The 22318-nt window shown below is 37.0% G+C and overlaps 1 protein-coding gene across 2 annotated transcripts in view; it reads right to left on the reverse strand.

The window, feature by feature from the left end:
- Positions 1-223: 223 nt before the first annotated feature.
- The window catches only part of LOC118280987 (oxysterol-binding protein-related protein 8), an 85230-nt gene continuing 63135 nt past the window's right edge, over positions 224-22318 (reverse strand). The window contains exons 12-22 of one of the 2 annotated variants that reach the window (XM_050700923.1): positions 21732-21909; positions 20740-20836; positions 17325-17464; positions 16777-16833; positions 16069-16194; positions 9071-9211; positions 7466-7586; positions 5577-5619; positions 4896-5060; positions 2939-3034; positions 224-1400 (exon numbers count right to left, since the gene is read on the reverse strand). In XM_050700923.1, coding sequence (XP_050556880.1) covers positions 1157-1400; positions 2939-3034; positions 4896-5060; positions 5577-5619; positions 7466-7586; positions 9071-9211; positions 16069-16194; positions 16777-16833; positions 17325-17464; positions 20740-20836; positions 21732-21909 — 1408 coding nt within the window. In that variant the 3' untranslated portion in view covers positions 224-1156. The remainder of the gene's footprint in view (positions 1401-2938; positions 3035-4895; positions 5061-5576; positions 5620-7465; positions 7587-9070; positions 9212-16068; positions 16195-16776; positions 16834-17324; positions 17465-20739; positions 20837-21731; positions 21910-22318) is intronic. The other variant, XM_050700924.1, reaches the window with a different exon arrangement.

The following is a 22318-nucleotide window of genomic DNA, read 5'->3' on the forward strand; positions in this document are numbered from 1 at the left end:
TTTTGATATAATTTGGTATACAGACAGTGTATGAGCTGACTTGGGTGATAAAATACTTTTTATCCCACGGCAATGCGGGCAAACCCGTTAGCAGAAGCTCCTTACAACATATTACTACACCTCCGTCTTAAAATTTTCATTAACTTAGAAATATATATAAAATTTGGTTGATTTTGCGACACACTAAAAAATCTACATCTAAACTAAAATTAACAGGCAATGATCAGCGATAAAATTTAATTTATTACTATCAAACTCAATACATAATAATATAATATAATAATAAGTAATAATTATTAAAAATAATAATTCCTACTATATTTTACTCTTGCAACATCCGGATTTCTACTATTTATTGTTCGTTTTTTTGACGCTGGCAATACAGTTTAAAATAAAACCGGTGTAATATAAAATAATACATTTTCCATCATTTTACATATTTTCGGATAAAAATACTGTCAAACATCTCTCATATAAACATTACCTACTTAAGTGTAGGAACGGGAATTGAACTCGCTACCTTTGATTCTCAGAGAATAGGGCTGATGATGTAATCACCAAAAATGATCAAAATTTATAAAAAATACGCAACGTCACGCCTTTTATCCCCGAAGGGATAGGCAGAGGTGCATATTACGGCACGTAATGCCACTGTACAATGTACACTCATATTTCACCATTTGTGTTGTAAGTCCCATGTAATAGGGGTGAGCCTATTGTCATGTACCAGAATATTTTTATAAATATATTCTCAACAACTTTATTTACCGATATATTAAATTATAAGTTTGAATTCACCAACCCGCATTGAGCAAGCGTGGTGATTAATGCTCAAACCTTCTCCGTGTGAGAAGAGGCCTTTGATCAGCAGTGGCCACTTACTGGGTAATGATAATAATGATTAATATTTCAATCATCACTTAGGTATCACATCATCACCCCCATTCCCATACATTGCAGAAAATCCTAAGCCAAGCGCCTTAAAAAAAAAACAAACCCATCATACATTAAATATCTACACAAAAACGAAAAAAAAAAACAACTAAATTACACAATATATAATAATAATATGTAATATTAAACAGAACAACAAAAAGGCAAACTTGAAATTGCAAAAAATCACATTGGAATTTTTTTATAGTGGCAACACTGTTTCTCAGTCTTTTTGGTAGAAAACCCAGTTGAGTAAGGCCTGTAACACCATGGCTAGGACGAACCCTCCGAAGAGGTCCCAAGAGTGACTTGATGTGGGGACCCTCCCGACATTCTGAGGTCTGAATGCTGCTGCCTGCCTTTGGCCCTCGCTGATAGTTTCTACACTCTTCGAAAGACGCTCAATAGCTAGGGTCTGTTCTCTAAGAGCTGTGTCGATAGCGTATAGACTCTGTTTCAGGGTGCGCCTGTAAAAGAAAGGTTTTTTTATTATTACTGCAACGGCATATAGTATTTAAGAGATTGACGTGTAAAAGAGTTACATTGTTAGCTATTTGCAAAAATAAATATCATTTATTTATTTATCATTTAACGTCAACGCTTTTTATCCACGAAGGGGTAGGCAGAGGTGCATATTACGGCACGTAATGCCGCTATACAATGTACACTTTTCACCATTTGTGTTATAAGTCCCATGTAATAGGGGGTGAGCCTATTGCCATATACTGGACACAATTCCAGACTCCGTGCTACTGCTGAGATTTTTTCACAAAATCGCAACAGTAATACTTTGACCGACCCGGGAATCGAACCCGAGACCCTTTGTCCAGCAGTCGCACTTGCGACCACTCGACAAACGAAGCAGTAACTTTTAGTGTAAGATCTGCACGCACATTATCAATTAGACGCATTTCGCTCGACATAGACTAGGATTAATTGAAATAAATGCTTTGACTTTGACTTTGACAAATGTCCCTAGTAGAGACGAAGCTAAAAGGTACAAAATAGACTGCACAACTGTGTAACTATAATTTATCGATCAGATAAATGTACATAAATCAAAACTAATATACAATACTAGTATTGGAACTTGAAACAAAGAACTCGACTAGTTTCAAGCCATGCTGGAGGCTCATATTCATGAGCAGCATTCCGCGACACACGACGCGGCGATTGTCGCGCTGCTACTCTGTGCTTTCCTTTGTTTTCGGGGCGATTGTCGCGGAACGCTGCTCATGAATATGAGCCTCTAGTATAGCTTGAAACTAGTCGAGTTCCTCGTCAAACAGTTACGTGAGTAAGCTGATAACATAATAATTAAAATACGTGTCTAACATTTTCCCATTACCTAACTGAAGGACTAAATAATTTTTTAATTTTCATACCCCGTCATTGCCAATACCTTGAATACGTTAAATTAAGGGTAAGATTTGGTAAAACCTATCTCCCCTATTTTACACTTATCTCCCATGGGGGTAGGCAGAGACAATGGCCCGCAAATTGCTACGGTACGACTTTCTACATATCCCTCACTATCTACCATCGAAATACAATACACTCAAAATATTTAGTCTAATTTAAGACCTAAGACTAATGTAGATACGAATCTATCTACAACGTGTAACAAAATACCCATATACATCAAGAAGCGCTGATGAATACAGGTTGAATAGAATCTCTACACGAAGTTTCAGTTTAAAATAAGTTAAAAAAAAATTAGTACCAAATACTTGGCATCGCATAGTTCTTGGTTTCAAATCATACAAACGTGTCACAAAAAACAGAAAGTCTAGGTACGCATTTCATTTCATAGGGGGGGGGGGGGATTTAACCCCCAGCCCCCCCCCCCTGGCACCCCCCCCCCTACGCCTATTGTGCACTTGATATGTATATCCCGTTTTTGTTACACGTTGTATAAGATTATAAGTCGACTAGACAAATCTAGAATACGAATCTATCTATAAGATTAATCGACTAACAGTATTATTGGTGGTAAATGTCTCACGTGAAGGTTCGGCTTCGCTGTTCCATTCGCGTGTCGGACAACACAACGTGTCGGGACGTGTCCGGCGACGTGTCCGTCTTTTTAGACTTCATTTCGCTAAATAAACCGTAGATAATAAAAATAAAATTCTAAACTTTTGATCGATAACACATGAGTAAAGTAACAGTAAAACAGGGTGAATAGATGTTAGAACATTTTCCCAACATTATTTGTTCACCCCTCTTGGGTGAATAGAAACAAATCGGGGGTGAATAGGAACAACATTTTGTTGTGTTTTCACGTAATTTAGAACTGTTTACACCATTTAAATATTTTTTATTAATTCATTATTAAAACCAAAAATGCTCTATTAAAACCAAAAATATGAAAACAAACTAATAATCCTAATAAAAAAATTGTTTCTATTCACCCCTAAGTTTCTATTCACCCCATTTTACCGTATACACAGTGTTCTAAAATTCTAAACTTTTGATCGATAACGGGGTGAATAGACTTAGGAGTGGGGTGAATAGATGTTAGAACATTTTTCCAACATTTATTCACCCCTCTTCTGTATCTATTCACCGCTCTTCTGTATCTATTCACCCCCCTTCTGTATCTATTCACCCCTCTTCTGTATCTATTCACCCCTTTTCTGTATCTATTCACCCCCCTTCTGTATCTATTCACCCCTCTTCTGTATCTATTCACCCCCTTCTGTATCTATTCACCCCCTTCTGTATCTATTCACCCCCTTCTGTATCTATTCACCCCTCTTCTGTATCTATTCACCCCTCGAATTCTATTCACCCCGTTTTACGATATCGGAAGTCACCATAGAAGGCCCATAACACAACAATAGACAATCACGAACCTTTCGCTATTAAAAATAACATCACTACATAGTATAATACTAAGTCGCTTTCTCTGTCCCTATGTCCTTTTGTATGCTTAAATCTTAAAACTACGCAACGGATTATGATGCGGTCTTTTTTCAATAGATAGAGTGATTCAATAGGAAGGTTTATATACATGCATAATACAGTATGTTACCTAACAGAGGGCGTTTCTGTTAACCCGCATCCATACATGCTAAAAAAATATTACCATTCAAAAACAAAACAATTTAATTTTTTTAATATTAAAATATTCACCAAAAATTTTAAATCGATACGTAAAAGAAACACTCTGTGCACGCGTAGTTGAAGGAAGGCAACGTTGCAATTTATTGCTTATTTTTCTATGCTGATATTTTTATTTTATTCTATTAATGATATAGATTAACGAGTTTAAAGGAACGCCCTCTGTTAGTTAACATACTGTATATCACAACCCATGCGAAGCTGGGGCGGGACGCTAGTGAGAAATCTATACTAATATTATAAAGCTGAAGAGTTTGTTTGTTTGAACGCGCTAATCTCCGGAACTACTGATCCGAATTGAATAATTCTTTTTGTGTTGGATAGTGCATTTATCAAGGAAGGCTATAGGCTATAAAACATCACGCTATGACCAATAGGAGCCGAGCAGAGCGGGTGAAACCGCGCGGAAGTAGCTATAAGACATATATATTCTTATATCTTCGATGTATTTTTTCTAATATTATTGACATATTATTCTTGTGATATTTTAATATTAATTTTGCTAATCCTTATAAGACATTATATATTATTAAACAAAATGACGAGGATGTACCGAATTGTTAATCTTATAAGCGTTTTGGATGTATCATCTGTTAGCTAGTAAGATAAAACTTAAATAAATAAATGAAATCTATAATATAAAAATAAGTCGTATTTTCCTTCCTGACGCTATAACTCCAGAACGCACGAACCGATTTCCACGGTTTTACATTCGTTGGAAAGGTCTCGGGCTCCGTGAGGTTTATAGCAAAGAATATTTAGGATTTTTTTTTAGAGAAAAGCATTGGTGGCAAAACGGAGTTTGCCGGGTTTGCTAGTATTAAAAAAATACTCACGCTGAGGTCTTAGGCCTGGTCAATTCATCATGGCTGTCGGTATCGGACATCCGCCTGGCCAGGTCGCGCCTGATGTCGGCGCCCGGCTTCACCGGCGCGCCGTCCCGCAGAGTCTTTATAACGAACTCTTCTTCATATTCTATTATCTCGTCCGGTTGCCACGGCCTAAGGATTGGGGGATTTAATTAAAAATCAATTAATTACAGCACACACTATGTTAAGTCTCTTTTATCCCCGAAGGGGTAGGCAGATCTGCACATTATGACACGTAATGACAATTTCAAAATCACAGCATTTATTACAATTAATCCTAAATTAAGCACTTTTGAAATGTCAAATTGAATTGTCCGTCAGTCTGTCTATATACTCTGTCTCAGACTGACAGAGTATTATTATTTTATTTACTAAATATAATTTACAAAAATTGTGCTGTAATTGACCGTCTCGTTTTTTTAATATAATTGTGTCAGAAATAAAATTTTGTCTATAATTGTGTCCAGTATATGGCAATAGGCTCACCCCGTATTACGTAGGACTTATAGCACAAATGGTGAAAAGTGAGTGTACAATTTGTACATTGTATAGCGGCATTACGTGCCGTAATGTGCACCTCTGCCTATCTCTTTGGGGATAAAAGGCGTGACGTTGCATATATTGATAATAAATAAAAAATAGACTCACGTTGTATTTAAATGGTTATACACCCATCCCTGATCTATGACACCTGTAACATAAATAAAATTAAATATCAAACACGTATATAAAATAAAACATCATAACCCGAATAACAAATTATGGATGAAATAAAGATTTATTTTTTTAAATAAAACGTTGTCCCACACTATTATTTTCTCCTGTGTCGTGGGTGCGTTTACAAACATACAAGTTCACATACACATGACACACAGACCCGAAACAACAATTTGTGGATCACACAAAGAGTTGCTCCGTGCAGGAATTGAATCCGCTACACGTTGCGCGGTTGCCTATACTTTGACTCGAAACTAGTAAAGCTTTATATTTACTACGTCTATATTTACTTGAGTAAACCGATATTTTTAATTAGTAGTAATTAGTGGCTGGGTGACCGGCTGCCGCGCGACGTGTAGGTCATTCGATTCTCGCACGGAACAACTCTTTATGTGATCCACAAATTATTGTTCCGGGTCTGGGTGTCATGTGTATATGAACTTGTATGTTTGTAAACGCACCCACGACACTGGAGAAAATTCTGAGTGTGGGACAACATTACAAAAATGACTATCTAGTTTAAGATATATAAAATACTAGCGGACCCGACAGACGTTGTCCTGTCTACAGGTTAAGCACAACATTTTTAACTTTTTTTAATAAGCTGAAACATTCTGGACCATTTTGATTTATTTTATTTTTTTTTATTTTTTGTTTATTGGCCAACCAACAATTGTTTACACTGATAACAATTAAAGTAATTATGTAATATCTTAGGTTAGTGTAACAATTTATTACAGGTTAGCACCGCATGCCCCATGAACAAATAAGATGTGCCACAAGCACATACAAATAAAGCCTAATATACTAACATAGAGATGTAAAACATACAAAAACCATAATTTATCTACAATAGGAAAATAATTAGAGTCACATCGAAACATTAAAAAAATTAAAAACCAAAACAAAATCGAATTCAAAATCACAATCAAAACAACAATCATAAATCAAAATTAAAATCAAAACAAAGCAACAATCAAAAATTAAAATCGAAATTATTAGTCAAATAAAAATTACTATCAATATTACAATCCAGATTAATTAAACATTAATATTAATATCAATTTAAATCCAAATCAAAATCAAAAGTCAGATCATAATCACAATCAAAAGCACGAAATTCCAAATTTAATTAAAATTAGAATAAATGTAACAAAACAAACAAATCAATCAAAATTTAGAAAAAACATAGAAATAAACGTAAAAAACATAAAAATACAATAAAAAATAAATTACACTATATTAAAATCAAAATTCAAATTAAATTAAATCAAATAAAATTAAATCAAATTAAATCAAATTAAATTAAAATAAACCAAATCAAATTAAACCTAATTAAAACAAATCAAACCAAATCACATTAATTAAATAATTGATAAAATTGTTCTATGAAACTTGGCATATGAGTCAAAATTCACGTCAATAAGATCACTAGAGCCATTTAACAATTTGGAAAGACGAGGAACGACAGAGTTCGCACCAAGTACAGTTCTACGGGGTGGGGGGTGTAAGGGAGTTACAGGATGTTGATGAAAATTATTATTCAAATGTTATGACAATATTTAACGTCATAATATTTGACACTGCGATGGTAGCTCCGTCTGTTGGATCCAATGTAAAACATTCCAAAATCAACAACTACTAATAAATTAAAAAAATATTAAAAAAACATTCTCCAGCGGACAAAATTGTGAATCTAAACCATTCTTAGATCCCCTGGAACACACACAAAAAAAATCATCAAAATCGATCCAGTCGTTTAAGAGAAGTTCAGTGACATACACACTTACAGAAGAATTATATATATAAAGATAAGTTACCGTCGGGCGGCGCGGCCTGCGTGGTCCTGTGGAAGAGGCGCGGCACCCAGGGAGTGACGAGGTTCCGGGCGCGGGCTCGCTGCGCCTCCTCTATTATTGTCTTCTGTTCTGTCGCCGCCACCTGCACCCAAACACACAATTATACTTTATTTTATATTTAGGTTTAATAACCAGGTCGTTTCTTCGGTCCGAAGATAAGCATTGCCATTCAACGTGGCAATGCGGCCAGTCTTCTGGGAATGTTACTTCGAAGCATAGCGAGAATTTTTTTTTCCTTATTTTAGTTTTAAGTTAATTTTTATTCCTTTTTTTAGGTATTTTTAAGTTGTAAATAATGTGTAATTAATAGTAATAATTTACTTCGAATATGTGTTAGAATATTTCAAACAGGTTGATTACCTAATATAACTAAAAAAAATTCCAATAACTTTTGAATAACGCGGAATTAGATTGTGATTTTTTTTATGTTGATAGATTTACGTATGGAGAGTATACTATATAAATATCTCAATCTAATATGGCGTTAAACTAAAAACAAAAAATACAAAAGAAATACCAAAAAACAATGATTATTTCATAATCTATTAACATTACATATTCCAAAAATGGACAGAATGTTTCTTGTTTTGAGTGCCAACTTAACTTTATTTTTATTTTTTTTAATAATTGTATATTTTATTTTATATTTACATTTTTGTGATTTTTCGGACCCGGATATAGGGAGACTTTCGATATTTTTTTTGGCAAAACTAAAAGTCGTATCGATGCCGGATTTTCGCTGTGATGCTTAGAATGATATATACTAACGATTTAAACAATAAAAAGGGCATGAGACAAAATCGGGGTTTCTAAAACACTGTGCGTATGTAGAATAGAGTCATGTGTTACTACGCATCGCATTAATCCATGCTACACTAACAAAACATACAATTATTTTTGTATAAAACGGATAAACATAAAAAAATTATACATTATATAAAAATTCATTGTATGTTTTGTTACGTTTAAGCCGATCAGGCTGAGACTTTGCATGCATACAATAAATACTCAATTCTTCATTGCACGCCTCTGGTGTTTCAAGTGTCCATGGGCGGCGGCGATTGCTTACCATCAGGTGAAATGCTCGTTTATCGGCTTATACTGTAATATAATATTACCGGCTTATCTATATTAATCTATACTAATATTATAAAGCTAATAGTTTGTTTGTTTGTTTGTTTGTTTGAACGCGCTAATCTCCAGAACTACTGGTGCGATTTGAATAGTTCTTTTTGTGTTGGGTAGTGCATTTATCGAGGTAGGCTATAAAACATCACGCTACGAGGAGCGAAGCAGAACGGAGCGTTGAAACCGGGTGGAAGTAGCTATTGTTTAATAATAGTGATGATAACGGTGTATGAAAATTAAAAATCTATTTAGTCCGTCGTCCGAAAAATATTACACACGTATTTTTTCTAAAGTACGTATATCTTCTAAAGTATTTGTTTCCGTCAGAAAACAAAAAAAAATACGTGTCTAATATTTTAAAACAATCTACAAGATAGACATAACAATAAAAAATTAGTCATCTGCCCTACTTTAAAGAACAAATATTGGTATACCGACCTGATCCTCATTCATGATGGCCTCCGACACCTTGATCCACAGCTTCGCGGACTCGAAGTCTGTCTGTTTGTCCATGTTCATCAGGAAGCGAGGTAATCTCTGTTCCTTTAGTAACGATACGTCGAATAGGTTCGATTCCTCCTGTGGGACAAATTTTAATGGATATTATTAGTGTGCTGAATAATGTGGTGCTAGGGTTCGATTCCCGAAAATTTGTTTTTCTTTAAAAAAAAAATACGGAATTTAATGTTGATTTTATGTAATAATAGTTGTAAACTACTTCTTAAACTTCTTAACTAAGAATATCTTAGAATACTTAAGAATAACACGACTAGAATCCATTTTATTGACTGCCTCGTTGGTCGAGTGGTCGCAAGTGCGACTGCCGGACAAGGGGTCTCGGTTTCGATTCCCGTGTCGGGCTAAGCACTGCTGGTAGTAGAAGTATTTTCGGTTTTTCGAAAAATTCTCAGTAGTAGCACGGAGTCTGGAATTGTGCCCGGTATATGGCAATAGGCTCATCCATTGCCATGGGCCACATGGGACTTATACCACAAATAATGAAAAGTGTGTGTATATTGTATAGCGGCATTGCGTGCCGCAATGTGCACCTCTGCCTACCCCTTCGCGGATAACGAATTCAAGACAGTCATTCATGTCCCTGGGACGTTGGACTTCAGTGATGCGGTGTTTTCATGGTAGTATCTACTGTAGATCTTGATTAACAAAAGTTACAGCTGTTTTGGGAGGTTGTGGCGGACTTATCATTAGAACTTAAGACGGGATATTTACCATGTTTATTTTTGTATATGAGCTTTATACACTTATAAGGACTTGTCCCAATGAAAAAAAATTGGTTGCCTGTAAAGTCGGTTTTACGGGCGACGATTTACGTGACAACGTCTTTAGCGGCGGACCGATCATGTTTGAGTGGGAGAGAGACGCAAGGCATTCGCCGGTCCGGCCTCTCTCTTGTTCGGTGACACATCGTAAAAGACGTGAGCGGGAGTTACACTTTTTCATGAGTGACTCCGAGCCGCAACATAATTTAAGGACGTTGTCTCGTCAAAAAAATGTATGTAAGTAATTGTGATATTTGTAAATTGTGGGTAATTGTCTGTCATGTTCATTTTTATTATACAACCGGTCAGTTAGTCTACAAATATACGTCCTACCGTTAAGTCGTGGTTTCATTGTCTGTCCCAATACTCTTCAGTATGTATGTATACAATGTGATAGGGGTGAGACTTCTAACCCGTTAAGGCTGAGTTCTACATCTAATTTTATCGACAAAAGTCGGGGGTCGAAGGGGTCGAATCCCCTCCCCCTAAAAATTATGGCCATTTTAATATTTTTTTAACTTTTTTTGATATCAAAGGTTGTATGCGTCGTAGAAACAAAAAAAAAACGACAAATGGTAGCTAATAAGCTTGGCTAACTAATTCATTACTTTTTTTAAAAGTTTGATAATATTTTGATGAGAAAAAAAATCTTTTGTGAATTATTTTTACCGAAAAAATCACTATTTCCAATATTTTCAATTAGGGGTTCAACCCCCATATTATTTTTATTGTCGATAAAATTAGATGTAGTACTCAGCCTTAACGGGTTAGAAGTCCCACGCCTATCACATTGTATACAGGGTGCAGATTTGAAACCTAGACAGAACTCGGGAGCATGTCACGGAAGTAAAAAATGTTCAATTTAAAATAAGGTTTCTGGCCAATAGTTAAAAACACAGCTATAATAAATTATTTAAGTTTGGCCGTCTTTCAGAATAATTTGTCACCAATATTCAGAATCGCCCGGCATGTCACGCACACAGCGTAACAAGACAGCGTCGAAGGTCAGTGGGCGGGGCTACGCGAGACGCCGCGCGAGTAGGCAGTTAGAAAGCGAAAAGAAAAATAATCACCAACATTTATTAATGATTTGATTGTTAACACATTTTCAATAATCTTAGAGTGCAGAAACAATCAATAAAAAAAGTAGTACTCGTATCTTCAAAGAAAACGTAGGTATCAGCTGATTCATAACACTACGTACCTAATGATTTACTTATTACGTTTTATTGCAATCCTGCTGGATACTAATAATTTAAAACTTAGTTATTTAAGGTCTGAATTATGAATACACATCGCTACGAATAGGTAGGTAGGGATCTAATCGAAACGCTCAGCTGTTTGCGAGCATAATCTTAGGTACCTAGTAACCATAGAGCAACGCGGACCTCGTACCGTACAATGTCCGCGTTGCTCTATGCTACTAACTAATATCAACAAACGCATTGTAGGTAGGTAAGTTCAGCCCAAAGTTTTATTCGTGTTTTAAATCGAATGATGTAAAATTTTGTTTCCTATTTGAATAAAATCGTTTATTAACCATTTAGTAAGTGACCATAGGTACGGTACTTATCAGTTGATTCATAATAGCTGATAAATTATGATTTATTAGTAAAATTTTATAAACATCCTGCTGAATACGTAAAACAAACAATTTCAAACTTAGAATCGTAAGATCTGGATAATAAACACACATAGGTAAGTACGTAGGTAGTCCAAGCGCTCAGCTGTTTGCGGGCGTGATGTTAGATAGTTTACTAACGTATTCTGTTTACCTAGATAGTTCTTCAGTTCAAAGTTTTGGTAGATGGTATTAAAACTGTTAATATGAAATTACTTTAAAAGTAATTTCATATACCAAATTGGTATTAAATAGTTCATAAGTATGATCTAAATCTGAAAATGGTTTCATCCGCATAACCTACGTACTACGTACCTATCACCTACTTTATTGTTAATTTGTTATTGCCTAACTAATTTCTAACGATTAGTATACTACTTAGCTACTTATTATCACTACACGTAGGTTCCTGCGGTACTTATCAGCTGTTTCATAGTAGGTACTAGTTAAGTAATGATTTACTTATTATTGTTAGTTTGTTATTGCCTAACTAATTTCTAACGATTAGTATACTACTTAGCTACTTATTATCCCTACACGTAGGTTCCTGCGGTACTTATCAGCTGTTTCATAGTAGGTACTAGTTAAGTAATGATTTACTTATTATTGTTAGTTTGTTATTGCCTAACTAATTTCTAACGATTAGTATACTACTTAGCTACTTATTATCACTACACGTAGGTTCCTGCGGTACTTATCAGCTGTTTCATAGTAGGTACTAGTTAAGTAATGATTTACTTATTATTGTTAGTTTGTTATTGCCTAACTAATTTCTAACGATTAGTATACTACTTAGCTACTTATTATCCCTACACGTAGGTTCCTGCGGTACTTATCAGCTGTTTCATAGTAGGTACTAGTTAAGTAATGATTTACTTATTACGTCTTATTGCAATCCTGCTGAATATCGCTCAGCTGCTTGTTTTATTTTTGTGTGTTAGAACAATTTCTTTAAATTCATCGATGTTTTTAATGCATTCTTAATCCGATCTAAAATAAACAAGTTTCTGCTAGCGGTCTAGCTATTTAATCAGAATAGCGCAGTGGCGGGCAACAACCGATAACATAATGAGTCGCGGGTTCGATTCCAGCATGGAATAACTGTGTATAATTCACAAATTGTTGTATCGGGTCTGGGTGAGATGTAGTTATGTGAATTCAGTAGTTATGTAAAAATTGATATTTAGAGAGCCAAAACTACTAATGTAATTTGAAAGTTTGATGCATTACAGACCTTAATTTTTGCCTACATGTTCTAAAATTCGAAAACGAAAAGTTATTGACAATATTGGCATGTTTGTTAGTGTAATAACATTTCGTCAATTGTAATTTAGATTGATGTATTTAAAATTGTTATGAATGAATATTATCTAAATCAAAGCAGACTGGGTGCGTCGATTTGTTTGTAGGCAGGTGTAGATTTATTCTTACAAAGTTTTTGTTAGGTAGTAAGATTCGAAAGATAGTCTTAGAGTGGATTTATGTATTGAACTACATAAGCTCATTACATCTTACCTACTCTAATTAAGTAGGTATGTGATAGTTAGACTATCTGTTCTTTACACATTCATAACAAAGTAGGCATTTACAACAAATAAATAAATGACGTACCTAAGTTAAGTGGAGATACTGTTCGAAGTTTCCACCTTCGCAATCTATGCAAAGTTGTGCACGACGTCGCTGGTTCTCCTTCAACTTACGCAACACTAACACATTTGTTCTCACTGTATCGAAGGCACTGATCACTTTCACGCGTAATTGGTCAACATCATCGATCTCGTCCGTGTACACCAATCTTTTGATGTCTCCCCACAAGTAAAAGACCAGAGGTGTCAAGTCCGGCGACCGCGGAGGCCACGCCACAGGTCCACCACGGCCGATCCACTGGTTGCCAAATCTTTCTTGTAGGTACTCACGTACTTGTCGACCATAGTGTGGGGGAGCACCGTCCTGCTGATAGTACAGGTTGCGATGGAGTGCTAGAGGAATGTCATCCAACATATCCTCGACTACGTGTCGCAACAGTTCTAAATAGGTGACGCTATTAAGGTGCCCATTTATAAAATAAGGTCCAAGTACGTGGTTGCCTATTATGCCAGCCCACACATTGAGACCAAATCGTACTTGAAATGCATGCGGTTTTGTGACATGCGGGTTATGGTCGCGATGTGCCCACCAGTGTTCATTGTGAACATTGTACACCCCGACTCGAGTGAACAAACACTCGTCTGTCCACAAAATGTTGGCCTCTTGATTATCGAGCAACCAGCGGCAGAATGCAACCCGTACGGCGTTGTCACTCGCGTGTAGGTCTTGCACCTTTTGAAAATGGAAGGGATGTTGTTCTTCCCGTTTCAATAGGCGCCACACCGTAGAGTGGTGTACTCCAAACCGTCGACCTGCCTCCCGCGTACTTGCCCGTGGCTCTCGCTGGAAGAACTCCAGGATATCTTCCTGCAAGGCAACAGGCAGGCCTTGGCTGCCGCGACCTTCCGCATGCCAAGGAACGTCGAACTGCCGAAAATCCCGTAGCCTCTGGGTTGCAGCTAGCATGACGGCCGGTGTCGGGGGTTGGCGGTTCGGAAACATTTCGCGGAACATTTGGATGGCACGACGCACGTTGTTTCCACTGATGGCGTAAAGACGGACCATCTCAACTAATTCAACATTCGAAAAATTGTCTGTCATAGTGAAAACACTGATTTTAGGTACTTATTAGCAACTGAATTTCAATGTCACGCGGAACTAATTCGCAACTACACCCTCTCACGGCAGTGACAAGCACATACTGAACGGAATGCGTGTGCATTATGTGCGTGTGCGTATGCGCTATAGGGATGAAGCGCTAGGGGGCGGGGCCAGTGGCGAGTTCGCGGTTTCTTATTGGTAATTTGGAAATTGGTAATAATATCGAAATACGTGTTAGCATTTGTGTGTGTAATGCCGCGTTTTAAGCTAGTTACATAACGTTCGAAATGTGATAGGCGGAGTTCTCACTTACGGCTTTCCGTATTTTACAAAAAAAATAAAAAAAAAATCTTTTCATTTTTTTTATTGATTTGGACTCAGAATCGATAGCCGAGTCACCTCCTTGAATGCGTTTCGTTTTCAGAAATACACCCTGTATAGTACACTCACCCCACTCCTCTTATCCTTAATATCGATCTTGCCGTCCCAGTATCCCTCCAACACGGCCACTGTTTCCTTGCCGCGCTTGATGCGGCCCTGTATCGATGTATGTATGTATGTATGTATGTATGTATGTATGTATGTATGTATGTATGTATGTATGTATGTATGTATGTATGTATGTATGTATGTATGTATGTATGTATGTATGGTACAACTCACCCCACTCCTCTTATCCTTAATATCGATCTTGCCGTCCCAGTATCCCTCCAACACGGCCACTGTTTCCTTGCCGCGCTTGATGCGGCCCTGTATCGCGTCCGTCCGTCTGTATGTATGTATGTATGTATGTATGTATGTATGTATGTATGTACAACTCACCCCACTCCTCTTATCCTTAATATCGATCTTGCCGTCCCAGTATCCCTCCAACACGGCCACTGTCTCCTTGCCGCGCTTGATGCGGCCCTGTATCGATGTATGTATGTATGTATGTATGTATGTATGTATGTATGTATGTATGTATGTATGTATGTATGTATGTATGTATGTATGTATGTATGTATGTATGTATGTATGTATGTATGTATGGTACAACTCACCCCACTCCTCTTATCCTTAATATCGATCTTGCCGTCCCAGTATCCCTCCAACACGGTATGTATGTATGTATGTATGTATGTATGTATGTATGTATGTATGTATGTATGTATGTATGTATGTATGTATGTATGTATGTATGTATGTATGTATGTATGTATGTATGTATGTATGTCTGTATGTATGTATGTATGTATGTATGTATGTATGTATGTATGTATGTATGTATGTATGGTACAACTCACCCCACTCCTCTTATCCTTAATATCGATCTTGCCGTCCCAGTATCCCTCCAACACGGCCACTGTATGTATGTATGTATGTATGTATGTATGTATGTATGTATGTATGTATGTATGTATGTATGTATGTATGTATGTATGTATGTCTGTATGTATGTATGTATGTATGTATGTATGTATGTATGTATGTATGTATGTATGTATGGTACAACTCACCCCACTCCTCTTATCCTTAATATCGATCTTGCCGTCCCAGTATCCCTCCAACACGGCCACTGTCTCCTTGCCGCGCTTGATGCGGCCCTGTATCGCGTCCGTCTGTATGTATGTATGTATGTATGTATGTATGTATGTATGTATGTATGTATGGTACAACTCACCCCACTCCTCTTATCCTTAATATCGATCTTGCCGTCCCAGTATCCCTCCAACACGGCCACTGTCTCCTTGCCGCGCTTGATGCGGCCCTGTATCGCGTCCGTCTGTATGTATGTATGTATGTATGTATGTATGTATGTATGTATGTATGTATGTATGTATGTATGTATGTATGGTACAACTCACCCCACTCCTCTTATCCTTAATATCGATCTTGCCGTCCCAGTATCCCTCCAACACGGCGACTGTCTCCTTGCCGCGCTTGATGCGGCCCTGTATCGCGTTCGTCTGGTCCGCGCCGCCTAGGAATGACTGTGGATTAAAAAATAACAGTTCAATCACATAAAACGCGTTTCCAATCATAATAGGGATGATTTTATGACCTCTGAGTGTGTTTCGGCATTTCTTCTCCGAGTAGTGCAATAGGAAATGACGGACTCATCTAGTTATTTTAGACGTTGACGTGTAAAAGTATTGTTTTATAGACTATTTGCAGACATAAATATCATTTATCATTTACGATTTATGATGACGGGGATATGAAAATTAAAAATCTATTTAGGCCGTATTTTTTTTATTTTGTCATATAAGATAACAATACTTAGGTAAAACAAATCAAAGTTGAGGAGTGGGCGCAAATACGTTATATCTACGTATAAAATGTACGTAGAAGTAACGGTACGAGACATTTCAAATCAATTCTATTTCTACGAAATCCCCTCCCCAATCTTCCAAATCCCCGATTCCCCAACAACCCTTAAATTCCAAACCCCCAAAATGCCGGCAACGCACTTGTAACACCTCTGGTATTTCAAGTGTCCATGGGCGGCGGCGATTGCTTACCATCAAGTGATCCGTCTGCTCGTTTACCGGCTTATACCATAAAATACTCACTCTAAGTTTAAATTCGACATCTGCATGGTAACCAGTCTCCGCACACGTCACGTGTACCTGTAAACGAAAATATGCTTTATTAAGATTATTTTGTTTTTTCAATTTCAACTTTACTGCATTTGCAGTAAATGCCAAAATCATTGCACAAAGGCAGTTTGGAGTAGGGTTACTCTTTAACCTACTCCACTCTCCTCCTTTCAGAAGAATGATCTTTCTTCAATGCTGAGCCTTTACACATTTAGACACCCTCTCCCCCTATGGGGAACGGGGGACAAACAGTCACTACTAGTTATTACAACATATCTTGCTCCTTATATCCATTTTTAACTTCCATTAACGTCTCGTAAACAGACAATCAACACCTCCTACCCCCAAAGATGGTATACATACGTACTTTCCCCCTATTTATATACTGAGAGTGGCAATAGGCATATTCTTTAATTCTTTATCTTAAAAAAACAATAACTTACTCCTAGCTCCATACTTCCAGATTTCTCGTAAATAGACATCCAACACACCCTACCCCTAAAACAGGGTAACATACATACCTTCCCCCCTAGTTCCATGCTGAGCGTGCCGATAACGATCCCCTTACAGTGCGCGTACGGCGCCGTGGTGACGTACGTCTCCCCCCAGTTGAGGAGGTGGATACGCGCGCAACCTTCTAGTATTGCTGATGTTGAATTGCCTGTGGGGATTAAATAAGATTTGATTAGGTTTTTGTTAATAAAAGGAGGCTTGAGGCAGCCTTAAGAATATACTAAAAAAATTAAGTGTGTGATGTGGGATTTATTACGTCATCCGTGGATTTTTTTGTCGATCGTCTATGTGCGACTTCTGTCATCTGTCATTTGTCATGTATCGCGGCAATGTCTAGCACAATTTGTGTATATCCTACGATTGATATTATAAAGTAGTGAATTATATAAAAAACACGGTTTACTCACGTACATTAATGGAGAAAAGCTCTACTAGTTTCGAGTCACAAAGGGACTCTTCATCATGAGCAGTAAATAGAGCTTTTCTCCATTAAGGCGCTGTGCATAGTCAAAATAGGATTGATTCAACAGTTTTTTTGCCCAATGTTTACATGTTAGAGCAACAAAAAAAATATATGTTAATCTTGATCATTTTTATGAATGGACCACCTTCTTCAAAACACGATTTCTATTAATTTTCTCGATAGAAAAAAATCATAAACTAACCATTTAAATTGAAATTCTAGCCATTGTAACTATATTATTTATGAACATATCTTAATAAAATTAATAACAGTGACGTAATTTAAAATAATAAAGGGATCTGCCTTATTTATTTGTCGATTGAAATGAGATATTTGTAAGAATTAATATAATTCATGATAAATAACTCAGAACGAATCGAACAAAACGTCGTCCGATCATGACATCTATTCGTTTCTCTTTCATTCCTACGCGGACCGGCAGTGACCGCTGAGGCGCGCTGCTTGGTGGACCTATGTCAGTTTGTGTCAATCGCCGCTTAGAAAATAATCATTCACTAACATATCTTTTTGCTGTTTGTAATATTTTATTTTGTAATTAGCTTTTTCTAAGTTGGGTTGTCAGTATATTTTTTTGTACGAAATCGATTTGAATTATAAGTTGTGTAAATACAATTAATTTTTTCATATACTATTACCGCGTAGCATGGTGCAGATGACACATTCAGTAACGTTCCGTACCATTCTTGAAAGGAGAAGGGGACTTTTGGGCCCAGCAGTTAACTAGTTGAAATGTATATTAAAAAAACCGTAATTTTTTTCTAAGGGAAATCACAAAATATGGTACCTTGTTTCTATCTGGGAAGCGAGAAAACTTAAATTAAGTTATCAAACATTTATGATTATTTAATCATTTATGTATAACGTACTCTGTGATTTAAACTTCTTACAACACTCCTGTCTGATATCAGTCATATACCGATTGACAGATGACACTCGTTCATTGTGTTTCGTTCTGAGTGTGCACGTATTTTCCATGTTTTATTGTTTAACCCCACGACCTCGGCTTTATAAAGGACTTTTGACGGATCTTGCATTTCTAAATTACCTGACTCTCTATTTTAGACAACTGTTTAAGCCTATCAATTGGATGTTGACGACATGGATCGCTGTGTAAATTGTACAATTGCGACTGGTCGCAGTAACTCTATTGGCAGAAGAGTCTTGGAATTATTAGTTATTCGTCAGTGGCGTGCATCTCAGCCTGTATAATATGGTATCTCAATTGGGAAAGATACCAAGAAAATATACCCCGACCCCTACCCAATTCTTAGATGACATTCTCCTAATTATTGAAGATGAATAATACATATTTTATACTAATATTGGTGTTTTATTTATATATCCTCCTATCCCTTTTTTAGTTTTTAAAAGGTTAGTACTGCTTATAAGTGCAGAATATTGAATGTAAAAACTTATCTTTGACTGTAGCGACTGTTTAGGGTCTCAGCACACATATGGGATTGGAAAGGGATCGTCACCGTATCGCCTCGAGCCGTTCAGAATGGTTTGTATTAAACTCCCTACTGCAACGCACACTAATCGGAATAATAACGTAATCGCCTCGCCTCGGAACAGGCTCCGAACTTGAATTCCCGCGCTTACGGCTCATCGTCACCACGCTTACGTTTCTCCGTCCCCGCGCTTACGTCTCTCCGTACCGACTAACTATCGTGTTAGTCTAGTCGGTGTCGCCTAGCCGTAGCCGAGTTGACGTACAGGCGCTGCTGATACGCTTTCGTTACGTGCATACGGTAGGTTGACGCCTGGTTGACAGCGAGGCGAAAGGCGTTACGGTTACGATCCCTTTCCGATCCCATATGTGTGCTGAGACCTTTAGGGTCCGGGAGAGCCAAACGTGTCAGATCTTCGACACGTCACACCAATGAGGTTTTACTAATAGAGACGTCATACTTATTGTAAAGAAATAATATTCAGATTCAGATAATATATAATATGTATATATATATATATCCTCAGATTATATATAATATCATTGCGTCACACACGCTCCTTGACTGACATAGACGTGTTTAGTGATGAGATGTACTGCTATGATGGATATGGATAGGAAGTCGATGATTTTTTGGAATAGAAAACAAATATTGTGCGTAGTTTAATTTTTATTTTTAAAAAACCCTTAATTATGTTGATGAAACAACGGAACATTATAAAATGGGTTAAAAAGTTGCTAAGAAAAATTATTTACTTTTTATTCGTCCAAACTCATATTATTATCTGAGTCAGGATCATCTGAATCTGTATCTGTATATCTGACATTATATACACGCAGATACACTGCACAACTAAACAACACACTTTAATAACAAAATTAAAGAGAATTCAATGTATGCTGCGAGTATCGATAGCGATAAAAAAGATCTTTCTAATGTCCATCCCTAATTATGTGGTACTGAGAGACGTCAACGTCATACAGGCAACTGTCACTAGCGCAAAAACTATAGTAGTAGTAAGTTTGTGTAAATTAATGTTCGATTTCGGTTTTAGTCATAAAAAAAATAATAAAAAAAATAAATAAATATAAAATAAAAATGTATACAACATAGTATTGAAAAAATAAGAAAACAAAAACTAATACGAGTAATGAGATTCGATCTTAAGGATCACGGAACGCGAATCTAGACAGCAACGCACTGGGCCACTCGTGCATGAAACTATAGTAGCGAAATTACGCTCCTAAATAAAATGGAATACGCGTATCAATGACATTTGCACGGTGCACCCCTCAGTACACGAGACCCACTTCACCTGCTTCACCCCCTCAAATACATAAAAGTTGTCTATTCACCGCGCCTTAATATACGTGAGTAAACCGTGTTTTTTTTTTTAGTTGCTATTATAACCTATATCAGGAACTACTGGTCCAAATTAAAACTATATTTTCGAGTTAGATTGTCCATTAATTTTTGGGGTGTACTCACCATAAAATTTGGACCTAGCTAGTAGACTGCCTTCTATAACGAACCCCTCTTTCCTATTGGCCACGTAGAACGCAGACACGGGGGGGTGGTGGGAGACCTGGCGAAGAAAGAAACAGGATAAATACCACGGCCTCACAGGAAACTGCCGAAACTTTCTACCTTACAAAACTATGGAAAAAGCTGTCGTCGGCGCTATTTCCGAACCGATACGACCTTCAAACCTTCAAGAAAACATTCATGTCAAATAATACAGTCATGTCACATGTTATAATGACTGTCATTCCTTTTTAAAAAGCCGTTGCCGTCTATGCGCGGCGCGGATTGCTTACCATCAGTTAATCCATTATGTAGCTCATTTGTTCCCTATCTTACCTGTTCAGTCACATAATAGGTAACTATCCGACTAATACTGTAGTCCGTGTCAAGACATAACGTATAATTAGACCTTCTTCTATTACAAACTAGCAAACCCGGCGAACTCAAATTCGTCACCAATGATTTTCCCTGTTTTCCTGCTATTCTCTTGAAATTTTCCTGAATTTTCTTTGCTATAAACCTCACGGAGCCCGAGACCTTTCCAACGAATGCAAAACCGTGGAAATCGGTTCGTGCGTTCTGGAGTTATAGCGTCAGGAAGGAAAACCCGACTTATTTTTATATTATAGATAAGGTACAAAACACGTTAACCTCACCTGTTCAGCCACATAGTAGGTATACGACAAAAATACTATAGCCCAACGTATATTAGACCTTATACTAATACAAATAAGGTACAAAACCCAATAACCTCACCTGTTCAGCTATATAATACGTGTAAGACTCAGGGCTATGTCTCCAGCAACACCTGAAGGTTTCCCCCAGCACCGGGTTGTATGGCTTCTTCAAACCCTTGGGTTTCCTGTAGAGCCCCGATAGGTACCAGCGCAGGACTGCCACAACGTATATGAGACCTTATTCTAATACAAATAAGGTACAAAACCCAATAACCTCACCTGTTCAGCTATATAATACGTGTAAGACTCAGGGCTATGTCTCCAGCAACACCTGAAGGTTTCCCCCAGTACGGGGTTGTATGGCTTCTTCAAACCCTTGGGTTTCCTGTAGAGACCTGATAGGTACCAGCGCAGGACCGCTACAAACCGCTGATACGGATCTTCGACTTGTTGAGCTCTGGGGAAGATGGTATAAATAATTTTATTATAACTTTCGTGAGACATACTATATTAATTATTATGTTATCGGCTTACTCATATTCATACTATTATTTATTTGCTTTCCAATGTATGTACATAGATGTTCTTACAGGGGAAAGGAACAATTATGGACCCAGTTAGGGTAAAGTACCCAATTATCAGCACTTTAAGGGTTAGTCCTAATTTAAGCCAATTTATTATTGTGAAAAAAGGCTTTTACCCGTTAAGGTAAATTTTAATAGTTATAATATTTAATAAGGAAGACGATAATAAAAGAAAAACATGATTGACCTCTATCCAAGATTATTTAGACAAGTAAGAATAAAAAATGGGTCTGTCACCATTTACTGGCACCATCTCCACCAATTACTAGCATAGAGCAACCC

Source organism: Spodoptera frugiperda, chromosome 19 (genome assembly GCF_023101765.2).
Source record: "Spodoptera frugiperda isolate SF20-4 chromosome 19, AGI-APGP_CSIRO_Sfru_2.0, whole genome shotgun sequence".
NCBI classification, from domain to species: Eukaryota; Metazoa; Arthropoda; class Insecta; order Lepidoptera; family Noctuidae; genus Spodoptera; species Spodoptera frugiperda.